General features: G+C 39.6%; 1 protein-coding gene across 1 annotated transcript; it reads right to left on the reverse strand.

Moving 5' to 3' along the window:
* Positions 1-3,384: 3,384 nt before the first annotated feature.
* Positions 3,385-18,582, reverse strand: meis3 (myeloid ecotropic viral integration site 3). The gene is made up of 13 exons (XM_038273160.1): positions 18,237-18,582; positions 17,763-17,872; positions 13,976-14,115; positions 13,606-13,783; positions 13,462-13,512; positions 13,316-13,366; positions 11,495-11,644; positions 11,283-11,391; positions 9,686-9,831; positions 8,989-9,065; positions 7,049-7,107; positions 6,876-6,962; positions 3,385-4,541 (listed from the first exon to the last, which is right to left on the reverse strand). Exons 2-13 carry the CDS (start codon positions 17,772-17,774, stop codon positions 4,342-4,344), a joined length of 1,260 nt encoding a protein of 419 aa, XP_038129088.1. The 5' UTR covers positions 17,775-17,872; positions 18,237-18,582; the 3' UTR covers positions 3,385-4,341.
* Between the last annotated feature and the right edge of the window lie 595 nt (positions 18,583-19,177).

Below are 19,177 nucleotides of genomic sequence, written 5' to 3' on the forward strand. Positions count from 1 at the left end.
TTCTGGTTATTCTGTGTTCTCTGTGCATTTGTTTCTGTTAGGTCTCTATTAGATAATTACTTCAGGGTTTTCTCATCCATGCAGCTTCTCTGATGCTTATCACCCCTGCCTCAGCTATCATGTAAATAGCTTCATTCAGCCAATCTATGCCATAACAGTCAGTATCACTATCTCACCTGTGAGAAGCATTACATCTATACTCATCAGTTATCTTTGCTTCTTGCTGGTTTACACCGTTTAGCCCAGATCTGTTTGTTGTGACATTTTTCTGACACACACCTGTTTTTTGCTTTTCATTGTTATTAAATTCTCACTGTGCTGTTTCTCCCTGTGGGTTTGCATTTTGAGTACAACAAACCACATTATCTGATTATTTCGGATGTGCAAAGCTCACACAGACTTACGCCACATACCACGGATCAAAGCACAAATTCTTTGTCTTCCGCTTCCCAATCATGCACTGCATGGTCCACAGTGCTTTTTGAATAAATTAAACCATAAAACGGTTCAAGGAGTATTTAAATGCTTTACACTTTAAGGCTGTAGGTTATTCCTTTACTTATATTTGTATGTTTATTCTGACAAAAAAAGTTTTAATTAAGTGTCATCAAAACCAAAAAGCATTTTTCCGTTGCACGTTTGAGTCTGTGTGGATGTTTGCCTCCAGTGTTTGTTCTAGCAGTTGTAGCTTTTCTGCTTTAACATTTAACTTGTGCGTTTAGAGATGGTAGCTTTGCTGTTTCCTCAAGCAATCAGTCTGCTTGTTCCCCCTCCGAAATCACCAAGGCCTTTCTGTCTACACAGGTGCCTCTCAATGGATGCTTGCTCTCATATTGTTGTAAGAATCTTATGATCAGCAATTTCTGAAATACCCCAACCAGCCCATCTAGCAGCAACCAATGCGTTAGGTTACACATTACTTTCAGCATATCTACTTTCTTCTAAATTCTGATGCTCAGCCTTACATGTATAACATTAACATTTAATTGAATCTAATAAGTGGACATTAAATATAAAATGGCTTTGTGGTGATATCCAGTCTGTCCAATCGAATGGGGAATGAATTGTACATGTTCTAGCAATTGGATTACTTTGTTTTTTTGTTTAATTACACTATAGAAGGAACAAAAATATGAAAGAGGCATTAGTTAAGACATATTTTAAAAAAATATATACCGGTATTAGTGTATTTCAAGAATTTTTATGTAAAGTAGAATTGGACTCGAGAGAACTTAGGTGCTCCTCTGAATGGTAGAATGTCTGCAGCAGGAGTCATTTTTGCTTAAGTCCAGCCAAAAAAAACTAATTAAGAGCCATTAATGTTAAATGATGCTTTCAAACAAGAAAACCTAGTTCTTTATAAATACAGCACAAAATTGGTAATTTCCTGTTGTCACTTACACTCACCGGCCACTTTATTAGGTACACCTGTCCAACTGCTCGTTAAGACTTAATTTCTAAGCAGCCAATCACATGGCGGCAACTCAGTGCATTTAGGCATGTAGACATGGTCAAGACAATCTCCTGCAGTTCAAACCGAGCATCAGTATGGGGAAGAAAGGTGATTTGAGTGACTTTGAACGTGGCATGATTGTTGGTGCCAGAAGGGCTGGTCTGAGTATTTCAGAAACTGCTGATCTACTGGGATTTTCACGCACAACCATCTCTAGGGTTCACAGAGAAGGGTCAGAAAAAGAAAAAACATCCAGTGAGCGGCAGTTCTGTGGGTGGAAATGCCTTGTTGATGCCAGAGGTCAGAGGAGAATGGCCAGACTGGTTCGAGCTGATAGAAGGGCAACAGTGACTCAAATAACCACCCGTTACAACCAAGGTGGGCAGAAGAGCATCTCTGAACGCACAGTACGTCGAACTTTGAGGCAGATGGGCTACAGCAGCAGAAGACCACACCGGGTGCCACTCCTTTCAGCTAAGAACAGGAAACTGAGGCTACAGTTTGCACAAGCTCATCGAAATTGGACAATAGAAGATTGGAAAAAACGTTGCCTGGTCTGATGAGTCTCGATTTCTGCTGCGACATTCGGATGGTAGGGTCAGAATTTGGCGTCTACAACATGAAAGCATGGATCCATCCTGCCTTGTATCAACGGTTCAGGCTGGTGGTGGTGGTGTCATGGTGTGGGGAATATTTTCTTGGCACTCTTTGGGCCCCTTGGTACCAATTGAGCATCATTGCAACGCCACAGCCTACCTGAGTATTGTTGCTGACCATGTCCATCCCTTTATGACCACAATATACCCGACTTCTGATGGCTACTTTCAGCAGGATAATGCGCCATGTCATAAAGCTGGAATCATCTCAGACTGGTTTCTTGAACATGACAATGAGTTCACTGTACTCAAATGGCCTCCACAGTCACCAGATCTCAATCCAATAGAGCATCTTTGGGATGTGGTGGAACGGGAGATTCGCATCATGGATGTGCAGCCGACAAATCTGCGGCAACTGTGTGATGCCATCATGTCAATATGGACCAAACTCCCTGAGGAATGCTTCCAGCACCTTGTTGAATCTATGCCACGAAGAATTGAGGCAGTTCTAAAGGCAAAAGGGGGTCCAACCCGTTACTAGCATGGGGTACCTAATAAAGTGGCCGGTGAGTGTATATGCAATATTCTTCTCTCTCACAGTACAATAACACATGCCAACTACTCTGTAGCCTGTGTAATTTTTTTACTTATTTATATGGTCAGTACAGTTCTGCAATGCAAGTGTAATAACCCAAGACAAATACTATGTAGTCTTCCCTTAGCTCTCTACTGTGCAGATATTTTATATCTAAACATATTCCAGGACATAATTTTTTATGCTTTTTAGTTCTACATACACTATTTTTATATTGTCTGTCCCTTTTTTATCTTTAATGGCATCTTGCTTTAACTCTTTGTACGCTATATAAGCTAGTGGAACCATAATTTCTGGGAAGGAGTAATCTGAAGGGATAAATAAGTTGAGTCTAAGTCTCTATGTCTATTTCTTATGTAATTTCCAGTTTTTATGTTGTAAACTAAAGAAAAATAAAACTTCTCCAAAGATAAATACATTGTTGTATTTGGTAAAATATTTGTTAAACATTGCGTTACTGATACTTCAAGTATCATTATACTGCTGAAATGTAATGCAAGTATTCAATGATCAACTTTCAAACATGTATTTAAAATATATCTATGTTTAAAAACCATTAGAAGCACAGGATGCAGACTTCCTGCCTACAGCGTCACTGAGAGGGGAAAAATATTAACAGGTTGTTGTTGCTGAGACCCAGCAGATCTAAATGTGATATTATCAAAAAACATGTAAAAGTTATTACTTTCAGCATAAAAACTGCAGGTGGAGTCATATTAAACAATGAGATGACAAGTGACAAGGCTTACAAAAAACATTTTAATACTTTAAGTTTTTTTTTAGTTTTTTTTTTCACCATCGTCATCATTCAGAAATTCATCAACGGTCCAAGGAGAGCGGAGAAGGAGCCGAATGTCTGAAGAGTCCTTTGGCTGCAGCTCCCGTCTCACACAGCTGTGACAGTTAACGGTGCACCATTGATGCTCAGAATTCCTTCTGCATATGGATGTGTTAGTGTGCGTGTGGCGTGTCTGTTCTTTCATCTATCAGTGGGTTTCGGGTGCTTGGAAGAAAGCTAAGGTAACAGGCGGCTGCATGGCGCCTTAAGGAGGTCAGTGGTGCGAGAGCGAGGCAGACTGGAAGTCATTCAGAGTGTTTAGCTTCATGCCGAGGAAGAGCACTAACATTTCGACAAACTCACGTGAAGCTGCATCTGCCTGGAGTGGCACACATAAATATAAAAATATAAAAAAAAAATAACACACAAAAAAAATCTTAAATTAAGTGTGTGTTTGTTTCTGACAGTCAGTGTGTGCAGGAAGACGGGGGAGCTGTGAGGAAAATGAGGAAAATGCATGAACATGTCCCATTCAGTAACATCCGTGGGTTGATCCTGTCATCCTGTGGTCCGCAGTCATGATGGGAAGTGTAGTTTAAAGCATGTCTCACCCACAGGACACAGTGGAGACTTTTGAAGAGGAGGAAGCACTTCTACTCAGAGAGGTATGGCTTAAACCTGTGGGTCCAGACTCAGGGTGTGTGGGTCGGATGTTTAGGTTTGCGTGTGTGTGTGCGTCTCTGTCAGTCGATCGGCTACATTAAGGTCAGTGTCTCTCAGTGAGGAATGTAAACTTTTGGAGCAGTTTGTCTTTGAATATGGTATCAGCCATTGCACACCCATACTTGCTCTGCACACATTTATACAGTAATATATCCTCCATTCTTTCACACACACACAGGCTATGCTCCCCTGACAGCTAGTGCGCATGTATGTCCAGTCCTTGGGCAATGAGCGGCTCTGCGGGGTGTGCATGCGGCGGTGGGTGGAGCAGCATGGCGGGGTGAGGGTGCGGGCCAGGGTATGAGTGGAGGGAGGCTCCGGGGTGAGGAGGGTAGCCCGGCTGAGACAGCAGAGCGCCAGGGTAGTCACCCTGAAGAGAGGACATTCCAGGTAGACCTGGTGGAAAAGGAAAAAAAATAATTTCATGTAAAACCTTGACTGTTTACATCATATGTAAAAGAACAACCTGATGATCCTCAAAACGGCTAATTTAAACATTTTATATGCACAAGAATTTAGAACACTATTTTCACTGAAAAGCTGAATTAATTTTTATCTTAAAGACATTCAAATCCTTTCATAAGTCTGAAATCCATTTATATCAAATCATAAAAAAAGAAAAACAAAGATAGTTTAACTGTTTTATTTCTAAGTTCCTAGAGACATCAGCATTTAAATCAAAAACAGCTTTATTCTAATTCTACATAGCAATAATAACAGCGGTGGGTAGTAACTTGTTACATTTACTAGAGGAACTTTTTAAAAAATACTGAATTAATTCAATTAAATTAAATTTAGTTTATTTATATAGCTCCAAATTCACAATACATGTCATCTCAAGGCACTTTACAGTTCACAAGATCATACAGTCAAATTGATTCAAAGTGTTCTATCTAAGGACAACCAGCTGATTGCATCGACTCATCGACTCGAATGCAATTCCTGGCACTAAGCATGCTTGTAGCAACAGTGGAGAGGAAAAACTCCCTTTTAACAGGAAGAAACCTCCAGCAGAACCAGGCTCAGTGTGAGCGGCCATCTGCTGAGGCCGACTGGGGTTCAAGGAGACAGCATTATACCTTCAACTTTTAGTTGAGTAAGTATTTGATTATCAAATATCACTTCTGTTAAACATTTGGCTACTCTACTAATACTCAACAATAAGCATCTTTTCGACAAACACTCATCAGAGCGACACACCTACAATCTATGGTCAAGCCAGAATCTTTTTTGCACCCAAGCTTAGTTGATATAATTTTATTTTGTGCCTGCTGATTCATTTGGATGTCAATTAAAAATAAAGTTAACAGTCTACTTTAGCTTGTTAAATGTAGTAATGTAACCTAATCTAATCTATACACATATCATACTGTTGGTAGAGTAGAATTCAACTTTATTGTCACAAGAAAAGAGCAACGAAATTAACTCTCTGCTTTTAACCCATCCTCTTTGGGAGCTGCCATTGTGTGGCGCCCGGGGAGCAGTGTGGGGTTAAGGGTCTCTCAGGGGGCCAGAGTGGCAGTCTGTGGGAGTGGGGCTTGAACTCAGAACCTCTAGATTCCAAGCACAATGCCTTAACCACTAGGCAACCACTCCCCATTGTTATTAATAAAAAATAAAAAAATGGCAAAAAAAATGTATCTCAAAAAGTGTTTCTTCTACCTAAAATTATCATGTAAATATTATTATTGTTACATTCATCTTATTTTTTTTATCTCAGTCTTTAGATCACCAGAACTTACAAATAGCTTTATATGTTGTGTAACTTCATTTTTAAAATGCTAACTCAGACGCTCTGAACACCTGTAATCATTAGATCAGTATTTGAGAAGCTTTTTTACCAAATACTTTTTTACTCTTATTAAGAAAGTTCTTGTATTGCCACGTGTTAATTTTATTCAAGTTAATATATGATTACTTAAGCAAAATTTTAGGGCACTCTACCCCTCTGAGTGATAATAGAAATAATAAAAGCCTGTTTACTATAGTCCCATGCCCTATGAATTTCAAAATAAAGGCTTGTCTTAAAGATGATGATCTAGAACAATATTTTCCTTTTCCATTGATTTAATTGGATTAATAATTAAACTTATGTATGGATGTTGATTGAAGTATTCTTCCAAACCATTTAGAAGTTGATGTGATATGAACTGAAAACCTTTAAAATAACTAAAGAACTTATAGGGATATTACTGTCTGTAGCTGTTGACAGAGAAATAATATGGATTTTTAATTTGTAGTAGCAGCAGTTGCTTTCTCACTAAAATGGTAGAAAAGTGGGAATATGTCTGGGACAGTTTTCATCGGCAAATAATCCCAGTCGGTTGTTCTCACTGGAAAAAGGATCTAAAAATAAGTAGAAATGTCTTAAATTAAGTGTATTTACAGTTAATTTAAGTAGGTAAATGAGATAGTTTGCCAATGGAATGAGTATTTTTGCTCTTAAAATAAGAAAATTAGATAAAATGCACCTGAAATAAGACAATGCAATTGTGTTTTCTTATTGTGAGTGTAAATTGTCTTGTTCCATTGGCAAAATCTCTCTTTTACATACTAAATCCAAGAACAAATACACTTATTTTAAGAAAAAACAACTTATCTAGATTTCGATTTTTTTCCAGTGTGGTGAATATTTTCAGCAGCAGAAACTCGAGTTTAAGGTGTGTAACTGCAGGTATTATGATCTGCTGCTCATATTTATGTGGATCAAACAAAAAGAGTCTGTCGTACCTGCCGTTCGGAGCCCCAGATGGGCCTGCCCGTCGAGCCCGTACCCGCCTAGAGCTGCTCCCTCTGGACTGTAGGGACCACCCTGACCTGGGAGACCACACACGCAAAGTGAGACACAAATACACACTCAGATACACATCACATATTTAGACAAAGACTGGCTAAAGACTGACCTGAGCGGTTTGACTGGTCAATCATCGGCTGAACTATTCTCCTCCGGGCGTTTATGAACCTGCACAGGGCGCGAGACATAAAGACAGAATGTGTTCAGAGAGGGAGAGAGAAAGATATGGATGAGGCCGACAGCTAATGGAGAAAAAGGCAGAGCGGGAGACTATTAACCTTTTCCCTTTTACAAGCACTTAACCCTTTCAGAGGGCAGAGTAAATCAACGTTAGGGCAGAGCACGTATCGATCCGCCCTGTGATAATTGATTGATCCGCTCCCTCTGTGTGCTGCTGAAGTTCGAATAGAAACATGTAAGCTACAAAACCATGTTTGTCAAAACAAAACACAGCGAGAAATTCGTATGCACATTGAAGTAAATACTTGGAAGCAGGTTTTTTAAAAGCACGACTGCTTTTAGGTCTGTTGTCGTTAAAAAAAGGAACTTAGAAGCAGTAAATAATCTGATTATTGGATATCGATCCCTGGGTTTGTTTTATGAGCGACAGGATTTTACTGTCTGAGGGGAGAAAAATGCTTTGCAGTACATTTTTCTCTGGATCATAAACTATGCACCAGTAAACCACAATCTAATGCTCTCTGAAAGTCTTATAAAAGTGTGACCCTTTCTTTCCACCCACACTGAATGTGAGCAATAAAAAAATCACTACATATAGGCTATAAAATAAAGACAGTCACACCAACATCTGCTGCCACTCTTTACATCATACAGCTATCCTGTTAAAAGTATTCACACTCTTTTATGTTTTCACATGAACTTATAACAACTTGGATTTGAAGTCATGAATTCCAATTAAAGAATTTTGAAATATTTTTCATGCATTTGTTCCTCTTTTGAGTCAATAATTTGTAGAACCTTGCTTTTTGCAGGGTTACAGCGTCAAACCTTTTTCGGTTGTGTTTATGTTGAGTAATTTTCACATCTTTCTTGGTAATATAGCTCAGACTCGTTCCGACTGGATGGAGAATGCAGGTGAACATAACTTTCTTTTTCTTAATGCAGATTCTCGGGTAGCTTTATATCTGGACGTTGAATGATGAAGATGATTCTAAACAAACCGTTCTACGGTACTATAACTTTGGTTGTTCAATTAGGGTCGTTATATGTGGGGAGAATAGCCTCCCCACAATATGATTCTACCACCGCTATGCTGCACCATAGGGATGGTGATGTGAAGTTTCCATTAAAAAAAATGTTTTGCACCAAGAGATACATCTTCATTGGTATGTTATCTCCCTTGCCTACTTCTTGGGGTTTTTAAGGCTTCATTTGTGGAGTGCAGAACCAAGAGCAATCCTTTTAAGAGTTCCTGATCTCTGGATCTCTGCAGCTTCCCAAACTGCTTGCATGGCCATGTCTGTAGCCTTGCAGTTCCTCCAGAATCTGGCCACTTTAGATCATGAACTGCATCTCTGAGACACTAAAACCTTGAGATATTGAGGAAACCCTTAATTTAACATCTGCCTGCTGCTGTGTTCTTTGGTCTTCATGCTGCATTTTGTTCTTTAGCGTCCCTAACAAACCTCTGAAGCCTTCAAGAACAGAAGAAATTAATTTATACCGAGTTATATTACAACCAGGTGGAGTATAATTTTGATTTCATTGACCTCCATTTGCTGCAATGAATGGTATTTAATGCTGAATATTAATGCGAACCACAAATTAGCTTATTTCCTCTTTATGAAAGATTTTTAAAATGTTTAATTTTCCTTACGCCTCCAAATTGTGTGCTTCTTGCTGTCGGTTTATTACATAAAACCCTGATGAATTACAATTAGGTCTTTGGCTGTAATGTGACTAAATGTGAAAAGGAATACCTTAGCAAGGCAATGTAAACTAATGCATCTCTTTTAAATAAAAGACTTTAACTGATTATTGATGAGCCACACGGCTGGGATTAGAGTATCGACTGAACGGAGCACTGACCAGTTGTTGACCTGTAAGATGGTCAGCCCCGTGTCCTGCGACAGCTGCTTCTTCTGCTCCTCCGACGGGTAGGGATGCTGGGAACACACAAAGACACCCAGAGAGAGTGGAAGTTAAAAAAAAAATCAAAGACCCTGAGGTGTGATGCTGGCAGCGCTGAAAAGACGATCCACCCAGAAAAACACAAAGCCTCCCCTTAAACCCAGACTGAAATAATGTGTGTGAACTCTCAGTGTGAATTCTGCAGACCCTTCATCTAAATTCCCATATACACTCACATTTAAAGCCTCACTAAACCCACTAACTCGGTCTCTTTTTTCCCCTCGCTCCACGCACGCATACACATACTGTAATAATTGGAGTGAAACAACGTTTGACCTGCCTCATTTAGTAGCTAATTACTAATCTAACCACCTCACCAACAATTACACACCCCATTTCTATCACTTCTATCACGAGCATATTCACATAATCACTTAATCCCCAGTTTTACATTTAATTTAATTGACCTCCATCGTACACTCGCTTCCCTTCTTTGTCTATCGCTGCACTTGACGCTTTTCCCACAGTAAATCCTTTGAAAGGCAATCACTCTCCCACCGCTTTACGTCTGCAGAGGTGGTCCTAATAGAAACATGTCAAGTGCAGGGGATGATTTCAGTGAGGTGTGATTGAAGGAAGGAGACAGGAAGCTCACCGACAGGTGCTGGAAGAGCCACGCTCTCATGATGTTTGTGGCCACTTTGGGGAAGATGCCCCTCTTCTTGTTGTTTCTCCTGTCCCGGTCGCTCTCGTCCTCTTCCCCTGTGCTGGGCGAGGCCACTCCCCCATCGAGACCGTCTCCTGCAAGATTGACCGTGGGGTCAGTGCAACGCACGTTACAAATCGCACTTATGTTTATAAATCCACGTAAAATGACTCAATCAGATTGAAATTACAGCGTTATTAGCTAGCTGCACCACCACCTGCGGAGAGAGTATATAGCGGGGTAGGTCATCTATTGCTTAATAAATGGGCATGTATTTCAGCAGCAATAAAGGTAATTTGGAGAGCAAATGACTGGGCAACTTTTATTTAGACAACTGATGATCCCCGTACACTGCAAAAAAATGTCATCTAATTAAGTCATTTCTTCTTAAAATAAGTGCATTTTTTCTTGAATTAAGGATTTAAGTGAGACACTTTGCCAATGGAACAAGACAATTTACACTTAAAATAAGAAAAAACAATTACATTGTCTTATTTTAAGTGCATTTTATCTAGATACCTTATTTTAAGAGTAAAAATACTAATTCCATTGGCAAATCACCTTATTTACCTGCTCTAATTAAGGGTAAATACCTCTAATTTAAGACATTTTTACTCATTTTGAGATCATTTTTGCGGTGTAGGCTATGCACTGCAAAAACTATCTAAAAATAAGTAAAACATTCTTAAATTAAGTGTATTCACCCTTAATTTGAATCGGTAAATGAGATAGTTTGCCAATGCAATGAGTAATTTTACTCTTAAAATAAGATAATTAGATAATATGCACTTGAAATAAGACAATGCAATTGTGTTTTCTTATTATAAGTGTAAATTGTCTTGTTCCATTGGCAAAATGGCTTTTACCTCCTCAATTCAAGAACAAATGCACTTATTTTAAGAAAAAATTACTTATCTAGATTCAGATTTTTTGCAGTGTGGCGCCTTGCATAGTGAGCCATATAACTAACAGAAGCAAGCACTGATTTTGTGCAACTCAAAACCTGAACATTTAAGTTTAATATAAAATAAGAACCTTTTCATTGCCTAGAATGCTGTTTTTCACTATGACGTTCACAAAAAAATGCTTTGCCTGACAGTTCAAAAGTTTTTTGTTGGATTATATGAGAGACCCTTTATTAGTGTCTTCTGGTAACCTACTAAATCCTAAGTTGTCAACTGATTTGTGCATTGATATTATATAAATGGGTGAGTTAAGGTAAAAGACTGTCAGTTTTTGAAAAAAAAAACATTATATAAGTTTGCTTCGTTTAATCAGCTTAAAAAGATGTAAAAATATGCTCATAGGATGAGCTTTTTATGGGCTTTTATGGGGCAGCCGCTCAGTTAACATTAATGAATAATTGGCCAAATAGCGTTCCTATCCATAACACTTTGTACAACCATAAAGGTTAGAAGTTGTTATATAAATGCAGTCCATTAAGCACTTTACAGGGCGTAGTGGCTGTGTCAGACTTTTGTTGAACAGTTGTTCATATTATCATTCACATGTTCATCATGATTCACTAGAACTCATGTCTACATGCCTGCGTCGCTGCAGTTGTCTCCTGTGCTGTGAGAGGGCAGACCACAGGTGCCTGGTGTTCCCAGAGGCGTAGTGGCACATTCATCTGGCTCTCGTAACCACGATGCATTCTGCAGGGGGAGAGATAGGGATGGAGGAAAGGATGCAAGGAAGAACGGGCTTTAATTCAAAGTAAAAATATTTATATATAAAAAAAATATTGGGGTGTCTTACCTGCTCTGACAGACTAGTGCAGGATCCGCCAAAGTCCTCCATGTCTGACTTAGAGCCTCCCTCCCGCTCATCCAGGACGAGGTCAGTGGGCATCTTTCCTTTCAGGCAGGTGATGTAGCGATGGCAGAAGTTATCACACAGGTCGTGTACCTTTAAAAGAAAATTACCTCTAATTATACTTGATATCAGTTTGCAAATAAATGTTCATAATTTAACCAAATAAATGTTGCTAAAGTGTTCATCTTTCTCAGAATAAATATTAACATTATTGGTTGTATGTGCAGCTTTATCTTTACCCAGTTTATCTCTGATGACTAAATGAGCTCATTTACTAGAGCAATTATCTGTTTTTTTTATAGCCAATACCAATAGAGCAAATTTAGTTTTTGGTTCCAAGAGTGATCAGACATTAAGTCAATCAGTCAATATCTAGGTATTCTGTTGCTAACTGGTGCTTAGCTGCTGCAAAACTCAAAAAATAAAAATTTAATCTGTAAAAAAAAAAAGTGTAAGCTCTGCCAGGCTGTGCTAAGAACACTCAGTATGAAGGCAGATATCTAGTGGAGAGGAATCAAAATTATTCATTTTCTATATCAGAGAGGAGTTTAGAATGAAGTCAGAAGACGGAAAAAAGCTTCTGGTTTTCCTCAAAAGCATAACCAGTGTTTATTCATTGTATTTTTTCTGGTTTGTAAAGGAGCAGTCTGCCATGAGATGCTTATACCTACCCACCTTAGTGACAGTTCCTCCAATTGGAAAGTAATACATTTTAAATTCCAATCAACCTCTGCAGTTTTTAGAAAGCCCTAGAAATTTTAAAGTATGGCTGCAACTAACAATAATTTTGCAAATCGATTAATCTGTCAATCATTTTTTCATTTAATCGATTAAAGGTATAGTGAAGGATGTTCCTTTTTCTGGGTGGATCATCAAAATAAGTGGTCCTCCTAATTGTTAATCATTCTGGTGATATGTTTACGTAAGGCCGTCCTATGCGCTCGCCCCCATTTTCACTTACCGGTGGTGAGTCTGACATAGTGGAAAAATTGCAAATCTTCTTTTGGAAAGTAAGCTTGTATGAGCGATGCAAACAGCAATTTTTTAACAGAGAGTGAACACTCTCACACGCATTTAATAGGCGTTCCATCGCTGGAGAAGGTCCAGTGTTGTGCATGTGAATTTATTTTTTAAATTCTTTTCAAAAAATGCGAAAATTCTTCACTATACCTTTAATAATTGGGAATCTGTAGGTTCCTTAAAGAAGATGTTTTACGAAATAAAACCAGGTGAAACTAAAACTTTTCAACTTGAGGAGTTCTGGATTGAACATATTGACATACAAAATTTTTTTTTAAATCTTAAATGCAAAATGTTTATATATTTTTACAATTTTGATATAATTACTGCTGTAAGTGGGTTGCTTTGTCAGCTAAAGGCCTGTTCTAGAGTCTCCATTTAACGATGAATGGATTACTAAATTAATTGACGATAATTTCAATAATCAATTAATCACAATCAAGAAGAATTGTTGTTTTAGCTCTATTTTAAATTGAAGTTGATTTGATCACATCTGATAGAAAGACTGTTTAGAATTATTGATCGCAGAGGGCAATGTTTGCTGTTGCATTTACAAACCAAAAAATGTTGGAGGTTTTTAGTTTTCCAGCAGTTAAAAAACAGTGGAATCTAATGTCAGAACCCAACATTTTAAGTTATATATGACTATATATATATAAATATATATATATACACAGAAACAGAAACTAGAGGATAATTTAACATTTGAAACAAATGAGCAGAGTTCAGGAGGGTGTGACAAACCTTCTCTAGCTCCAGTAAATGAAATCGAAGAACCTGTATAGCCTGGATCATCTGTTGGAGAAGATTATCATGTCAACATCGCTCATGATCCACTGAGTGCAAATGGCATTTTGAATTTTAGCGCTCTGTCAGCTCATGCATCATACCAAGTTGTCCAGCTCAGGATTGGATGAAAAAATCGGCTTCTCGGAGCGGATCTGCAAAACACATTCATCGCCTCAGCATAAACATTAAAAAATCAAAACAAAAAGCCACAAAATGACAGAAGGGATGTGCTGCTTCTCACACACCTGCTTGGCGAAGGCGGCGATGTCGTCATTGAAGGATTCGGAGGAACAGACGTCACTGTGGTTGACCATCCCGGGGAGGTGGGAGTTGGCTGAGAGGGAGGAGGAAGAGTCCCGAGGGGAGCAGGTGGCCAGCTCACACTTCTCAAACACTAAGGCCAGCAGTGGAAAGAGTGGGTGACTGCCCACACACACACATAAACACACACACACATATACATAAACAGTTAACATACCAGACATAAACACAATAACAGTTGGTATAGAGAACAGATGATGCAGAACATGATCCACAAACTGTACAACAGAGCATGTATGAAACAGACAGCTGTAAACATTCAGCCAAGACTGTAAACCACAGAAATCCTCCTACCCATAGATCTGGTCCTTGTGGTGTTTGAGGGAGTCAGGGATGGCGGGGCCGTACTGTAGCGGAGGAAGCGCCCTGACATCCTCTCCGTACCCCCCCACCGGCATGCCCTCCGACCCTGAGTAGTGCACCAGCTCTTCATACTGAAACACAATTAGGTTTAGAGACAGAAAGTTTGAGATACACTCGACATCTGGGGTCACGCCACACGGTATCTCGCCGTTATTTTATTATGTGACCGATCCGTCGGGGGTTTTGGGGGGGGGGGGGGGGGGGGGGGGGGCTGTATAGTTGGTAGTCATAATACGGTTTTATAATTTAGGAGAATTTTTGTTTGTGTGTCACTGCAGGGATTTTGAGCTTTGGTTTGATCAAAAATTAAAAACTGACTCCACCTTTTATGAGGCTTACAATTGTGGTGTTTGTTTGCAGAAGTGTTCCCTGACACTCACTGACACTTTTTTTATACTTTTTGTATTGCAGCACATTTCGGCCACAAACTTCACAGTATTTTATGAAGCATTCATCCATTAGACCAACACATGATGACACATTGTGAAGCTGAAGGAAAATTATATGTCTCTTTCGCATTTCTTTTGCAGATCAACCTTTTGTGACAAATACAGGTTTTATTCTTTACCATCTTTTAGGGAGTGAATGTTTTGCCCATTCCTCTTTCTAAGGTTTATTCAGATCAGTTTGATTAGACAGAACCCCAGAGCGACATTTTTAATCTCTTGTCCATTATTTAGGCCTGGATTTTGACTGGGCCGCTCAAACATATAAATCTTTCCATTGCAGCTCTGGTTGTATTTCCAGGGTTGTCATCCTGCTGTAAAGTAAACATCCACTGTGATGTTAAACGTTTTGCAGCCTCCTCAGTTTTTCTCTCTAAATGTCCCTGTTCTTTTTTTCTCTCTGTGCTCATGAACTGTTTTAGTTTTATGCCTCACACTAAGCTATACATGAAGGCAAAGACCTTCTCTTCAATCTTCTCTTCAGTGAAGACCTTCCTCCAAGATTGTATCTTGCAAGGCCTTATAACAATCTGCAAGCTGACTTTTTTTAGATTTGCTTTAACAGTCGCCTGTAGCGGTAAACTTTACCATCTTTAAAGCCAAGCTAGAAGGAAAGCATGCTGAGGCCTCCCTGTCAACCTCGCTGTCAGACACCGACATGGGGTCTGCTCACTCACTAGCAAAACACAATGAATCAGTCCCACATATGGCACGCTCACAGGGACATGACATCGCCAAAGACTTAAGGAAAACACACGCTCAGCAGCAGCCTGTCAAGGCACACGTTGCATGGGTAAACACATCCGACTGAGTGTGTTATGGAGCTAATCTGAGCCTGTTTGCTGCTCTGGCATGTCTGTGCTAAGGTCAGCACATCTGCTTCTGTTTCTCTTTCTGCTGGATTAAAGGGACACAGGTCACAGTCCCACAGCACTGCTGGGATCACAGCTCAAGCACACACCTTTCAGTTCTCTGGTGGGTTTTTTTAATCAAGCCTTGATTTGCTGAGCCTGGCTTTTTGTGTAAAAGGAAGACCGCAGCACAAATATTTGTCCAATTTCTGCTCATTTTAACTGCATGTTTAGAAGGTAAAACCTGAACTATGTCGGGTGAAAAAAATTAGGCTGGAGATAAAAAAAAAAAATCTCTTTTTTTTTTTAGCAGAACAAAATCTTTCCCATCCAAAACCATTGTATTCCTATCAAGCATTTTGCTGAACCCAACATGTGTCCTAAACGGTGCTCTCTGTGTCCCATATGGTCACAGAGAGCACCTGCTCTGAGGCCCTGGACACCCTCTAGTTTTTATGGCGGCTGGCTATTAAAACAATCACCGCTATCAGATTGCGCGTCTCCTTTTACGCACGGAGCGGATCAAGTTTCTGTGCGTCAGAAGGATCAAAGCGCGCGAGATCAGGCGCTAAATTCCGCGAAGTCATAAATTAAGAACAAACATATCTGATCGACAGACATCTTCATGTGAGGGTTTTGGTTTTTTTTAGTTTTTTTTCCAAAAAGAAGAGCTGCTGCTCCGATACATGGATCAGAGCGTCTGCTGCGTCTCAGCGCCCTGCCTAATGTGGCGTTTAATGAAAGAGCAGCTAAGCTAATAGATGAATCGCATACAAAATACTTCTGTATAAGTATTTATCTGTTTAATCTTACATGCATTATGGAAAAAACCATAATGGGATTTAGCTTTTTTTTTTTTTTAAGAAATGGTTAAAGAGCGGACTAGTTTGAAGTTTATTCAGAGCAAAAATTCTTAGTTTCTATATCCTTTTTGTATATATTTGCACCAAAATTAAGAGTAAAGATTGAAATCCACATGCTGACGTATTAACCTGGAACATCTAACGAAAACCTTTTGAAAAAATTCAAATTAAATGCGCAAAATTTAGAATATATGACATTTTTACATGAATATTTTATACTGATAAGGAATTTGATTATCAAAACTCATTCAGCTCAGATTGCAAAAATATTTATTTAAAAGCTGTATTTCATCTTTTTTGTTGTTCAAAAGGCTTTACACCTGTTGCAGCGTCCAAACGTTGATTTTACGCGACCATCTTTCACAAATCATCCTCTCCAAACACTAAATGACATTATGAATAGTATCCAATATTAAGATTCTTTCCATTCTAAACAAATATTAGTTTTTAAATGTCATTTTCAATAAAGATTAACGTCTGACACCAATGATTACTCTTCTCAATGAAAACTCTTGTCAAGATGTTTCAGCCTAAACTTAAGTTGCTGGTTTTAGCCAGGCTTTGTTCTTATTGTCTGTAGAGCTCAGCAGAGAACAAGAAGGGGGGGATATGAATGAAGTCAGCATTTGGCTGAAACGACAAAATGAAGCTTCTATTCAGATTTAGGATCACCTTAGAAAGCTGAGGCTAAACTTAAAGCAAAGTGCAGCTTCCAAAACCTGAACACTTACCAGTAACTGAACATTTTTCTATCCACATCACAACCCAGAAAGGAAATATGAAGATATTTATTCAAATGCATTTATTTTTACGCAAATATTGGTCACAAAGATTACATTAAACCTGCTCACACAAAATGTTTGCAAACTATCACACCACTTTGACTTCAATCATTTGACCTGTTATCTTTCTCTCTAAAACCAGATATTTTTTCCAGTTGTTTTAGACTCTGTGATGTTCAGATCTACTTTATGGAATCCCTCCTCCTGCACACCCTCCATCCACTAATTGCTCAGTCCGCCTGCTGCCCCTTCAGCCTCAGCCTGTTCCTCCTCCTCCTCCTCCTCCTCCTCCACTACCCAGCCTCTTAATCAGTGTAGCAAAAAAACTGACCTACATACCGAGCTGAAGAGCTGTATCTCCTCTGCTCTGCCCTGCCTCTTAATGACCAAGTCTCTAACCTTTAACTGACAGACATCAGACAACCTGAAATAAGGGCCTCTTATTGGAAGTTACCACATCCTTAATCTGCACTGGATTTAAGTTTATACATAGATGTTAAGAATTCAAGTGTTTTAAGATCAAAACAGGTTATTTTGAAGATTTCTAATTAGGATTTAAAAACCTTTTGTAGTGTTTCCCCCTTAAACAAGCTCATGCCACTTCCAGCCCACTGCTCTCTCACTGGGCCTTGCGCGTTTTTGTGGCAGCTGTCCATTGCAAACAAGCCTCCCAGCCATGTGCTCCTGTTGTTATGATTTTAAACCGATCGGACTGTGGTTTTATTACAGCTCTTTAAATAAACTCGTAGAAAAAAAAAAAAGCCAATCGGACCTACCCTTTTCTCCATGCGCCTCGACAGCCAGACCTACACCGGAGAGGATGATGCGCTGCTCGGCTGTGCTCCAGCGATCCTTCCCCCCTCCCTTCTTCTCTGTATCCGGGCTCCTGGAAATCAGAGTGCATTTTCTTTTATTTATTTTTTTTATGTTTTCATAAACGAACCAGTAATTAAGTTGTGAGCACAATCAACAAGGAGACAGAACAGCCCGCAAGGAGTCAAGACAAACATTAAGTGAGCAGAGAGCGGCTGTGTTTACTCCCTGTCCATCGCGTTTTATGTTTCACCATAATGATGGGGACTGGAGGGTTTATATGGGCGGCTGATGACCGCCTGTGAAAGCAGCCTAATGGCTTATAATGCGCTCAAAGGTAATAAAGGCTTTAACTGATTCCCGCAGCCTATTAAATGCTATTGCTTGGCGAGTAGGAAAACCTACGGAGCTCCGGTAAATAGCGTGAAATGTCCCACCGAGACGTAAATATCCAGTCCGGTTCGGGCCGCGTCCGGTGCGGGATTGAGGAGAGGTGAAAGGGGAGCAGCGGCTTCCTGCAGCGCGTCGTTCTCCGCTTGGTGCGCCTCTCGCTCCGGATCGCTGGGAGATGATGCTCGGCGCTTTTCTTAGCGGCGTCCTCCCCCCTCCTGCTCTCTCCTGCTTTTTGGCTCTCTGCGCTCGCTGTCCGCGCAGCAGCATACGGCGACAAGCTGGAAAATGTCACAGCCCGGGATGAGCGATGGTGTTTTCAGCCCCAAGAGGAGAGAAAGAGAAGGAGGAGGAGTGACTCTAGTGGTGGCCAGGCGGGTTGCGGGGAGGTTTCTGGGGGTCACAACGCGACGGGATCACTATCCCCCCCCCCCAAACACACTCAACCCACCCCTCCCTCCTCTATTCCAGCTCCTTACCCCTCCCTCCTTCCACTCTCTTTGACCTACGCCTTCTGAAAAAAACTCAACCACAATCATAGATTTAAAAAATAATAACAATAAATAAGTAAATATATATATATATATATATATATATATATATATATATATATATATATATATATATATATATATATATATATATATATATATATATATATATATATAGTCGGCGCCGATACCAATACCAGTATCGAGCGGCCCGATCCAGCACTAAAATGGTGGTATCGGTATCGGCGAGTACCAACATATAGGGCCCAGATAACATTTTGAGAGCCAAACATTTATTCAACTATTGTCACCCATTCCAGGTAGGCAATAAAAAGTTCTACTGGATTCACTTTGCATTAGTCTTTTTCCTGCTTCACAAAGGTAGGCAGCAGCTTGACAAAGCCATGATGGCAATTATTTTACATCTAAGTAGTATGCAGTTCTTCATATATACACACATCAATTTCAAACAGATGGTATCGGTACCGATACCATCT

Source organism: Cyprinodon tularosa, unplaced genomic scaffold (genome assembly GCF_016077235.1).
Source record: "Cyprinodon tularosa strain WSP-4 unplaced genomic scaffold, ASM1607723v1 ctg86, whole genome shotgun sequence".
Lineage (NCBI taxonomy): Eukaryota > Metazoa > Chordata > Actinopteri > Cyprinodontiformes > Cyprinodontidae > Cyprinodon > Cyprinodon tularosa.